A 12,403-nucleotide genomic window follows, 5' to 3' on the forward strand; every position below is an offset into this window, starting at 1 on the left:
ATTATGTTAATACCTTCATGCAGAATGGTCTCTTCAATATTTCTGACACATTACATGTCAACCAAATAAGAGCAAAGCACCAGTAATTTATGTAGTTACTGGGTGGGATTTATCGTGACCTGTGTTGTCTGTATGATTTAGGGTCTCGTTGTAAAGCATTGGTGCTTTGTAACCACCACTTTATAATGAGACGACACATTTCTTGTGGCATCCTGGACTCTGGGAGCCATGTATTTATTTAAGAATCTCAAGATAACAACCTGCCATGTAACACCCAGTCTATAAAAAGCATCTGTTCATTTTACAGGGTATATAGTGAGTGTAATCTCTTCCATTAATCTTAAGCACCAGTAAGAAAAAATATTAACATTTATGAGGACAGCCATATTGTAATTGCAGCATGCTTATTTACCCCAAAATCATGATAGAAAGTTTATTTGTTTGTTTGTTTTCTTTAATATCCTCTTAACTCTTAATATACTGACAATCCTTGGAGGTTAGCCTGTTTGTGTCCTTATCTGAATCACTGGCTCTGTGTATGGTCCAGAATTTAGGTTCAAATCATATATACATACAGACATACATATACACGAGCAAAATACAACCTGTCGCTTCGCTCATGGGGATATTCAGGGGGTGGGGAGAGGGATTCTTGCAGATATGACGCCCACTTTAGAGACGACACACACTGTGAAACACTGGGATGACAGTTTATAGCTGGGCCGAGATTCAAACCCAGGCTACACAGCTTGGAGTGAGCGTGCATACCTCTCGGCTTTCCTGCCATGATGTGGCGATTCATAACGACTGAAAACATTTTTTACTCATTGTGATCATGTAATTTATTTTGCCTTCCTGCCTCCAATGGCGATACCACGGTTCGATACCGAAGTTTGAAGAACGCATGCCAAGTGGCTTCACCAAGCACTCCATGAAATGGTTAAAGAAACTTTAAAAAACGAAATGTTCAATTTCTGTTTGTATTTCTCGATGCTGAAGTGATGGGTCATATAATGGAAGATTGTATAAAAAGAGGAAACATCATATAAAATAAAATTTCACATTTTCAGCGAGCCAGCCACCGCCTGCTGCATCGCAGAACAACACATAGCCAATGCAGTGAGTGGCCCCTAAACTTTGTTCAAATCGGTCAATATCAAGTATTCAGTGACAGTGCAAATATTGTAGTGCGCTTACCAAGTGGCAAATATTGGAGCACTCGAGGAAGCACACCAACGAAATGGCTGACTTGGCAAGCAATGATCCATCATATTAAACACCAACTGAAGATGCCCAAGCAATGTCAAAATTGTACAAAAGAACACTTTTTTTTTCTTCTTCTTTTTTTTTTTTAGCAGTCTGAACTGCTGTCAAGTTCAATTCTGAAGCTGAAACTTTGTAATTCGGCTCAGTTTAAGGGATTATCGAGGTTATGGCATGTGCGGAAATGAAATAAAGCCACAAACGCTGATGGCATCTCCTGGCATTTATATGCATTGCAATGTATCTAGCGATTCATATGTATGATGATCAGGAATTCGATAGTCTGAGTGAGGAAAGTGGGGAAAAAAAAACACAAAAAGGTTATCTTTTTTTTGTGGGGGAAAGCAAGAAATCGTTGTGGCCTGTTCCAAGCTGTGGAGTGGTTGAGCAGGCCAAAAAACATGGTGGCTTCAGACCACAGCGAGGTAACCCAGGATACGCCTTAAATCCCCATAGAGCGAGGTGGGTGAGGATGCGCCTGATAAAGGATATAATTAAATATGGCTGTTGATTATCTTCAAAAGGGGTGTTTTAATTAACCCAAAACACCCAACTTTCACTCATGCACTTCCATGGCGTTCCCTTAGTATGAGTGCAAAGTTTCAGGCTGTGAGGTTTCATGGTTTTGGAGTTATGGAGGAGACACAGACTGAGAAACACACACACACACACACACACACACACACACACACACACACACACACACACACACACACACACACACACACACACACACACACACACACACACACACACACACACACACACACACACACACACACACACACACACACACACACACACACACACACACACACACACACACACACACACACACACACACACACACACACTCTTATGAGTGTGTGTGTGTATATATAATATATAATATATATATATATATATATATATATATATATATATATATATATATATATAATATATATATATATATATAATATATATATATACACACTAGCGATACCCGTGCACATGCACGGGATAGCAGTACAACATAGATGATAGCAGACGACAGACCGTCGTACACGGGGAATGACAAAAATACGCATTGTGCAAAATGCAAGTGGTACTATGGAACGCCAAGACTTCCCAAACATTGTCGGCATGTCACAGCAATTTCATAGGGATCGTGTGACGGCGAGCCGAGTTTTTAGTGTGCAAGCTTGGTGTATATATATATATATATATATATATATATATATATATATATATATATATATATATATATATATATATATATATATATATATATATATATAATGTCCGTCCGTCTCAAAAGTAACGGGACTGACTTCACAGAAATTTTATTCCAAAATATATATTGAAATCACAGCTTGTCCCCTTCAAAATAGTTTCGCTCCAGTCTCACACACTTGGCCATCCTCCTCTTCCACGTTTCGATGCACCCCCGGAAGGCTTCTTCTGGAATCCTCCGGAGCTCCATCATCATGGTCCTTTTGATGGCCTCCACATCAGGAAATCGGGTCCCCTTGATCACCCCTTTAGCTTGGGGAATAGGAAAAAATCACAAGGGGCCAAGTCTGGCAAATATGGGCGTTTCTCCAGAGTTGGCAGGTTCCTCTCCGCCAGAAACTGTCAGATGCTCAGGGCACTGTGAGCAGGGGCGTTTTCATGGTGGAGCACCCAGGTGTTGTTCTCCCACAGATCCCTCTTGTCCCAGACTGATCTCATGAGGTGCTGGAGGATCTCCTTGTACACGTATTAATTCACTGTTTGACCGTGTGGTAGAAACTCGAAGTGGACGATGTCCTTGATGTCAAAAAACGTGATGAGCATCACCTTGACCTTCGACTTCGACATCCTTGCTTTATTTGATCTTGGTGATGCCGGACTTTTCCACTGACGACTCTGCCGTTTGGTCTCGGGATCGTATTCGAATATCCACGATTCATCGCCAGTAATGACTCTCTTGAGGAGGTCTGGATCGTCCTCGAGGCGCTCGATAATGTCTTGATAGACAGTGACCCTTTGCTGTTTCTGGTCCTCAGACAACAGCTTGCGGATCATATTTGCGCATTTCGAGATTTTCAGTGATGATGGTCTAGCCAGCGTCCTTCTTGATAGAAAGTTCCTCAGCAATCATCCGCACCATCTGCTTCACACGCTCGATGTTGTCTGCCGTTCTGCTCGTTGAAGGTCTTCCAGACCATGGATTGTCTTCAACCTCATCCCATCCCTCTTTGAACCTCTTGTGCCATTCAAATGCACGTGTACGTTACATCGTTTCTTCCCCGTAGACTTGCTGCAGCATTGAGAAGGATTCGGAAGGTGTTTTGCCAAGCTTGGCAATAAACTTCAGATTGGCTCTCTGCTCACGACTCATTGCACGATGACTCAGACGAGACAACGTGTAAAGCACGACCTGTAAAAAATCACACAGTGAGCCCAGTCAACCATCACCAATCATATATATGTTGCGAAAGACTGTGATGCAACCCGTTCATTCAAGTTGTGTAAGTGGAGCACACAGCAGGCTCAGTCCCGTTACTTTTTAGACCGACCTCGTAATGGTTATGGTGGTGGGCTTGGGATCTGAGGATCCTGAGTTCAAATCCCATTCGGTTGTTGATTTAATGTCAGGTGTAGTTGATTCTGCCTGTCATCCTTCTGAGATCGGCAAAATGAGTGCCAGCTTGCTGGTATCCTGTGTCGGAGTGGCAACCTGTCTAGGATTGTGCCAAATAGCCAAGGAGACTGCTTCGGCACCACCAACGCTCTGCACAGAGTATGGTCCTCATGGATGGATGATGTATGTAACACACATACATATACATAATATGCCATGTGGGTTTGACCATTGTCTACCAATGTTATTGTAACTCCTGTCGAATAGGTAACTTTGAAAATCACGCAATCCACCCCAAAATGCTTTGTGCACTTGCACAAAACCGTGAGAAACTCCGGTGTTCGGGGTACCCTGAAGTATGTCATATGCAAGTGAAGGATTCTTACCTAAAATGGCTCACAAAGTTTCGAAAAGAAGCCAAAAATACTTTTAAAAGTACCTGAGAGAAAGGGGTGTGCCTCAACTCACCGAAAGGTCAACTACCCATTCTGCAAACTCCCGATGATGTGGACTGGCATGTACTACCCAAACCCCTGACAGATTGCTTCCAGTGAACAGACTTTTGAACCTTGCAAGAATGCTTCCTGCAAATATGGCAGGGTTTGTGATTTATTTAATGGAAAGATCTGCAATTGGAAAGATGATTCTGTCCATTGTTGCAAAGTAACAATAAAATATACTCTTCAACAAAGCACATCTTCGCAATGTAGAAATACCCGATGAGCATGTGTATCTGGATTGGGTGCTTCTGAACTGTGATGGGACGGACATATCTGGGGCTTGTGAATGCACAGGGTATGTTTATTTTTATTTTTATTTTTATTTTTTTAAACAATTATTGTTATTAATATTATTTCATATACAGCCTGTGGCTACAGGTTGCATCATTATTTGGAACACAGCTATACCGCTGATGCAGTGCTCCCTGTTCTCTCAATAAGCTGGTACTCATTTTGTCGACCTTGGAAGGATTACAGGGTGAGTCGACCCATCTGGCGCCATTTAATAGCACAATGGGGTCTCGCACTAAAGACCCGAAGATCTTAAGCCAGCCACCTTAACTGTTAAGCCAACACCAGGCTTACTAAAGGAAGATGATATTTACTCTTTATCATTCATTGAGCCTCGGTCATGTGGTGCAGCAGCCATGTTGGAAAAAAAGGAAAGCTTTTGGACCTCTGTATCTCCGAAACCGCTCCATGGAAAAAATGAGGGGAAAAATTGACGTCATTGGCCATGTGATTCGGCAGCCTTTTTAATTTTTTTCATCATTATTTTTTCAAACATAAAAGCCTTCAAAAATCTTCTTCTCTGAAACTGCTGAACAGATTGAGGCAAAACTTTACAGGAATGATCACCAGTCCATCAGGAACAAGAAATTCTCCACTTATGATGTCATAGGTCACATGGTTTGTCAGCTGTGATTTTTTTTTGAAGAATAAACCTTTAAAAATCCTCTCCAGAAAGGCTTGACAGATCGAGGGGAAACTTCACCCACGTGTTCCCCAAGCCTTGTGGATTTCAGGATGTTCACAAATAATTAATACGTCACATGGTCTGGCAGACATATTGGATTGAATAAAAATCTTTTAAATAATTTTCTCTCGAACCGCTTCATTAATCGACGTGGAACTTCACAATTATGATCTAGAAGTCAGGGGGAATATGTTTTAAATTTCAACCGAATCGGACGCATGGTCTGGCAGCCAGAATTATTTAATATTTTGAATCTGGGTTCAGGAATTTAAATCGAACTTGTTCCAAGTATGTATAATGATGTTATAATGTGGGCAGAGGCATATCTGCTGATGTCGAAGAGTGCCCTTCTAGTTTCTCTTGTATCATAAACTCACTTTACCCTTGATGGAAATGGTAAATGCTGTCGAAATGCATGAGACAAGCTCACACGATCCTTGTGCAACAAGGTTGAGAAAGTCATAAGCATACGAGACAAAATGTTTCAATCCTCTGGCATCTCACACTTTTAAACTTATTCATCACCGTCTGTCTTCCACCATCTCACTGTTCTCTTTTGTATATTTTGGTTTTGATAAAACGAATTTTGTGATCTGACAAAGTATTTTATTTTTTAATAAGTCAAATTTCACATGATTATTCTCACCATCTGTCTCCTTCCTTCCCTTTTTTCACACTTTCTGAATTTCAGAACAAGCGGTCATATTTGGACATCATCAATAAATACACAGAAATCCACGGTACGGTGCATGGCACCAGCACAAGCAACTTACCGTCTTACGTCCACAATCATGGTATCCTTAGTGGCAGGGACTTGCAGTTCCTCCTCCGGGAAACGCAGGTAGGCTTTGGGTATGTGTGTGTGTGCCTGTTAATGCATGTTCCTGGCAAGCAGAAACCGTATGCTGAGCATATCTTGACTTCCTATTCTCCGATGTTAGAAGTCTGTTCACCAAATTATACAAACTAGACACAAAAGTTCAGGAACACAGCATAAAAAAAAAATTTCAAGGTACAAATATATAATTAATATGAAAACATATAAATGATTGTTTCTTTTAAAAAAAATATATATATATATTTGTTTATCTGCTTTTTATTTGTCTAAAATTTTGTATTTGTTTATACACCTCATTATATATATACCCTTTTTGGTATGTTTTATACTCTTATTGGTATATTCGTGCGTGTGTGTGTGTGTTGTGAACAACATACAGGTAGTGAACAAAAAAATGGAAACACCTGGGTAAATGAGGGTCACCAAGTATATTGAAGCAATGGCTTCCACACAGGTGTGGCCTACATGTTAATGAAGCAAATGGCATCCCAGCATGCTTAAGGTTGTGTATATAAATGCTGCACAGACCTGGTTGCTGAGGAGACCTCAGTGACTTTGAAAGAGGGGTGATTATTGGGGTGCGTTTGGCAGGAGATTCAGTGACAGACAGCTCAACGTGCTGATGTTTCATGAGCAATGGTATCTATGATGATATCGGCATAGAACTCTGAGGGAAAGTCCTCCTCCTCCTCCTCCTCCTCCTCCTCCTCCTCCTCCTCCTCCTCCTCCTCTTTCCTGGCAGCAAAATGATGGGTGATATTGCTCGTCTATACCGCAAGAGAGATGTTTTTCTGTGTATCTGTACATCGTCGTTTTAGCTCACCTGGACTTTAGTCAGTTGAGCTTATGCAATCGAGCAGTGTGTCAATCATTCCGTAAACACTTCAGTCATTATCACTTGACCGAATAACACAGTTTTGGTGAAATTTTCCACGAGCTTTATATCTGATGTTTAACGAAGGTGTAGTGACCACATCAAAATCTGTGCTCATTAAAAGGTTTTTGGGGGGGAGTGGGGGGGGAGTTTGACCCCCTCCCCCCCCAAAAAATAGGTATTTGCTCTCTTCTCCGAAACCACACACAATTTCATTGAAACTTGACCAAAACCTTCAACATCCATGATGTACCAAATTTTGTTCACAGCATTAAAAAATAAATCGGGGTCTGAGAGGGTTTGAGTGACTGTTTGTTGCTCCTGATCCAGGTGAGCTTCAGGATGTGCAGTCCTATTTTTCTCAGAGATAGCCAAACGGATCTTTGTCAAACTTTGAGGTTCATCAGTGGTTGCTGGGAAGTGTTTTAGGGAATATATATATATATATATATATTTTTTAATGACTCTTTTGCTCAAAAGCACTCCATCGCTCATATGCAGTGATGTGAAGGGTAATATTAAATGATCCTCAACGCCATTCCTTCGTGGGTGTATGGAAGTGTTTTAGGCCCCCACAAAAAATAGAAAAAAAATTTTTTTTTTGATTTCTTCAAAATGCCAACAGGATTAGAATAGAACAGCACTAGGCAGTGCTGGGTTCCCCTGCTAGTGTGTTAATAAGTAAAATGATTATTTTCATAACAAGCAGATGAATCTTTGAGTATGAAATTATCACAATAAATAAAACTGTGAGAGGAAATTAAAAATGTTTTTTTTGAAACAACACGATGGTGAACTCCGCAGCTGATCGAGGTAAGATGTGGTGGGAGGGGAGCATTCTATTGGTACACTTGCTTAACTACTTCTGTCCCAGGGAATAGGCTGGACCTGTAACGATTCGTCTGGTACGTCGGCTGCTCTGGAATATAAACCATGACGTGAATAAAATGGGTAAAGTTATCTCCTGTAAAAGATCATAAAGTTTGCCCTTCCTCTCCAACGAAGGGTAAAGCCCAAGACGTCAGCATATTGTTTTACATCGGATAACTCTATTTTATTATTTTGTGCCACCAATGTAGTCTTTGCTGGGATTAGCAACTTTTATTATAAACCCTGACTATTGACATGGATGTAATCTCATCTTTAATACGACCATAAAGTCATAATCACTGGTGTTTTAGCCACACTTTTTTTTCCCCCCCAGAAATATCTTATTAAAATTTGGTGTTCGTATTTTCCACCAGAACTAAAGTGAAAGCTCAATTTCTCCAGATTTCTCGCACTGATGCAAGACCATCATCCTTCATTACTGGGTGCCGCCATCTTTAAAATGCATTGTGGACCATCTTGTGCAACATTGATCGTTTATTTTTTTGTTATGAATAACAATTATTTTGACAGAAATAAAAAAATTTCCATTATTCTCCATTATTTTCTCTTTAAAACTTTTTATCTTAACTTTTTAAAACATACACCACCACAGCAGCACAACCTTGGCAATTAACACACACATTGCAGCACGATAGATTGCTTGAGAATAACCATAAGCTCATGAATCGCCAATGACTTTCGTGTTATTAACTAGCTAATGTGTTAATGTGATCAATGTCACATTTCACTCGGTAAGAATTGTGAGGTACATTCAACATGTCATTTCGTTTATCATATTGTGTTTCATATTTGTTAGAAGTCATCTGTTATGCTGAATTGTATGTTAAGGCCCAGTCACACCTTGACGTTTTAGCCAGCAATGGCAACGTATCAAAATGTATGTAAAATGCTGGCTTGCGTTGAACTTTTGATGTTTTTTTTTTTTAAAGATTCGGACGTATTCATAACGAGTTGGTCGTATGCATAACATATTAGTAACGGATACAGAACGTTTCGTTGTCTTATAAATAACTTGTACCAACGAATGCTTAGCCTGTTGTTGGCCTTCACAACCTATGCCCAACGATAGTCTAACCCAGGGGTCGGGAACGTGTGGCTCGCGAGCCAGGTATGGCTCTTTTGATGATTAGATCTGGCTCGCAGATAAAATTGGAGTTTGAAACTTGGAAAGCCCAATATTTCTCACAGAAGCTTTACCTATAGTTTGAATGGTGTCGTGCTTCATTCACGTGCAGGGCTGAACTTGGCAGAAGGAGAGAAGAAAAAACACCTCCGAATTGTCTGAAGCGGTTTTTGTTTCGTCCAGTCATGCGGCCGACGCGAGTAGTGATTTCGGTTCCTCCAATGACGTGCCGCCGCCGAGACGCGTCACGGAATTCATCTCGACCAATCACGCGCCACCGCTGAGGCGACTCGTGATTTCGGTTCCTCCAATGATGTGCCGCCGCCGAGACGCGTCACGGAATTCATCTCGACCAATCACGCGCCACCGCTGAGGCGACAGCATCCCAGAGTCGGCCGGCCGCGCCGCACCTCTCGAGTATGTCAGCCCGTGCGCAGGCAAGCCAGACTCACTTGGGTCAACATCTCCCTCTCTCTCATTTGCTCAAAGCTAACCCTTCGACGAAGAAGATGGCGAAAAGAAAAAAACATGAGGAGTATCGTACATTTCAGGACGAATGGGCCGAAGAATTCGCCTTTGTGGAGAGAGCAGGTTCTGTGGTGTGTCTAATTTGCAATGACAAAATTGCATCGATGAAACGGTCGAATATAAAGCAGCACTTCGACACACGCCATGCTACCTTTGCATCAAAATACCCTGCGGGAGACAGCAGAAAGAAAGCGTGCCAAGAGCTACTGAGCAGGGTGCAAGCCAGCCAGCAGCAACTCCACGTATGGACCCGGCAAGGTGACTATAATTCCGCCAGCTTTGCTGGATCTTTAGCAATAGTGAGGAACGGAAAACCATTCACAGATGGCGAGTATGCCAAAACGTTCATGCTGGATGTCGCCAATGAACTTTTTGATGATCTTCCGAACAAATACAAGATAATCAAACGGATACAAGACATGCCTCTGTCGGCAAGAACTGTTCATGATCGTACCATCATGATGACAAACCAAGTGGAGGAAACGCAAGTGAAGGACATAAATACAGCGCCGTTCTTTTCCCTGGCTTTGGATGAGTCAACAGACGTAAGCCATTTGTCGCAGTTCAGTGTGATTGCAAGATATGCTGCTGGTGATACACTGCGCGAAGAAAGTCTTGCTGTTCTGCCAATAAAAGGGTCCACAAGAGGTGAGTATTTATTCAAGTCTTTCATGGAGTTCGCTCAAGAAAAAAATCTACAAATGGATAAACTTATCTCGGTGTGTACTGATGGTGCTCCGTGTATGGTGGGGAAAAACAAAGGATTTGTGGCGCTTCTCCGTGAACATGAAAATAGACCCATCCTAAGTTTCCATTGCATTCTACACCAGGAGGAACTTTGTGCTCAGATGTGTGATGGGCAGCTTGGCGAAGTGATGTCGCTGGTCATTCGTGTGATCAACTTTATTGTTGCCCGAGCCTTAAATGCTCGCCAGTTTAAAACACTGCTGGATGAAGTTGGAAATAACTATCACGGTCTGCTTTTGCACAGCAATGTGCGTTGGTTGTCAAGAGGGAAGGTGCTTAGCCGTTTTGCGGCTTGCCTGAACGAAATCCGGACTTTCCTTGAAATGAAAGGGATTGAGCATCCTGAGCTAGCCGAAACTGAGTGGCTCCTCAAGTTTTACTATCTCGTGGATATGACTGAACATCTGAACGAGCTCAACGTGAAAATGCAAGGCATTGGAAATACAGTGTTATCCCTTCAACAAGCCGTGTTTGCTTTTGAAAACAAGCTGGAGCTCTTTATCATGGATCTTGAAACAGGTCGTTTACTACATTTTGAAAAACTGAGACAATTTAAAGATGCATGCACAGCAAGTGAGCCCACTCAAAACTTTGATCTCCACCAGTTAGCTGGCTTCACATCCAGTCTCCTACAGTCATTCAAAGCATGCTTTGGAGAATTTCGTGAGCACACTCGTCTTTTTAAGTTCATCACCCATCCAAACGAGTGTTCACTGAACACAGCCGACCTGAGTTACATTCCTGGTGTCTCCGTCAGAGATTTTGAAGCAGAAGTGGCTGACCTGAAGGCCTCAGACATGTGGGTGATTAAGTTCAAGTCACTGAATGAAGATTTGGAAAGAATCGCACGACAGAAAGCGGAGTTGGCGAGCAAGCACATGTGGACAGAAATGAAAAAACTTCAACCCGAAGACGAGCTGATTATCAAAACTTGGAACGCGCTTCCTGTCACATACGTCACACTGCAGCGTGTGAGTATTGCTGTATTGACCTTGTTTGGATCTACGTATGCATGTGAGCAGTCATTCTCACATCTTAAAAACATCAAGTCCAACCTACGATCACGTCTAACGGATGAAAGCCTCAACGCTTGCATGAAGCTTAACCTCACCAAGTACCAACCAGACTACAAAGCCATCAGCAAATCCATGCAGCACCAGAAGTCCCATTAATGGTGAGTATTATAACAACATTATTTAAAAGAATAAATTCAGAGGCTTATTATACTCACATTTAGTTAAATTCAGTCTTAAAATATATTATATGGCTCTCACTGAAATAGATTTCCAAATATTTTGCTTTAATGGCTCTCTGAGTCAAAAACGTTCCCGACCCCTGGTCTAACTTATGCATAGCGCGCTGCACGTATCGCCGACGAATACGTGACGTAGCCTATTAAATGGCTGCCGCACAACGATTTAAATCATAACCGCCGGAGAAATGGAAGTGTCAACATCGCAGTCACACCTTGGCGATCTTGTCAGCGTATGCCGACCTCTGAAAAATGCGTCTAAAACGCTGGCGCACGTCTAATACGGTATGGGTAAGTTTGGTATACGTGAATAGAACGCTCAAGTACGCTATCATACGTCGTATTAAGTGGAGTACGTCTTGTAATTTTAAACGTGTTCAACATTTTACGACGTACTTGCCGTATGCCTCACACGTTCCGCATGCGATGGGAATAAGTTGTACGCAGTACGCACGATATGCGAACGTTGGCACACGTCGACAAAAGTTACTTGTAAGGTACTCATAAGTCGAAACACGTCAAGGTAATGGTTAGCGTCAGTGTTCCAGACTCCGTTTTTTTTTTTTTTTTTTTTTTTTTTCCTTCGGTATGACTGTGATGTTGACACTTCGATTTCTAGTGCGGTTATGATTTAAATAGTTGAGCGGCAGCCTATTAATTATATTATATTATAACCACACGAGAAATCGAAGTGTCAACATCACTGTCATACCGAAGAAAAAAACAACAAAAAAAACCAGGGAGTCTGGAACACTGACGCTAACCATTACCTCGACGTGTTTCGACTTATGAGTAACGTGTAT

At 41.7% G+C, this 12,403-nt stretch overlaps 1 protein-coding gene across 9 annotated transcripts in view; it reads left to right on the forward strand.

Moving 5' to 3' along the window:
• MGAT5 (alpha-1,6-mannosylglycoprotein 6-beta-N-acetylglucosaminyltransferase) overlaps positions 1 to 12,403 on the forward strand; it is a 99,212-nt gene that overhangs the window by 49,686 nt on the left and 37,123 nt on the right. For all 9 annotated transcript variants that reach the window (XM_085875576.1, XM_085875569.1, XM_085875575.1 and 6 more), the window contains one exon: positions 6,039 to 6,188. In XM_085875576.1, coding sequence (XP_085731702.1) covers positions 6,039 to 6,188 — 150 coding nt within the window. The remainder of the gene's footprint in view (positions 1 to 6,038; positions 6,189 to 12,403) is intronic.

This window comes from Eptatretus burgeri, chromosome 3, assembly GCF_056783735.1.
Source record: "Eptatretus burgeri isolate ZD-2024b chromosome 3, Ebu_testis_v1, whole genome shotgun sequence".
In the NCBI taxonomy this organism is placed as follows: domain Eukaryota; kingdom Metazoa; phylum Chordata; class Myxini; order Myxiniformes; family Myxinidae; genus Eptatretus; species Eptatretus burgeri.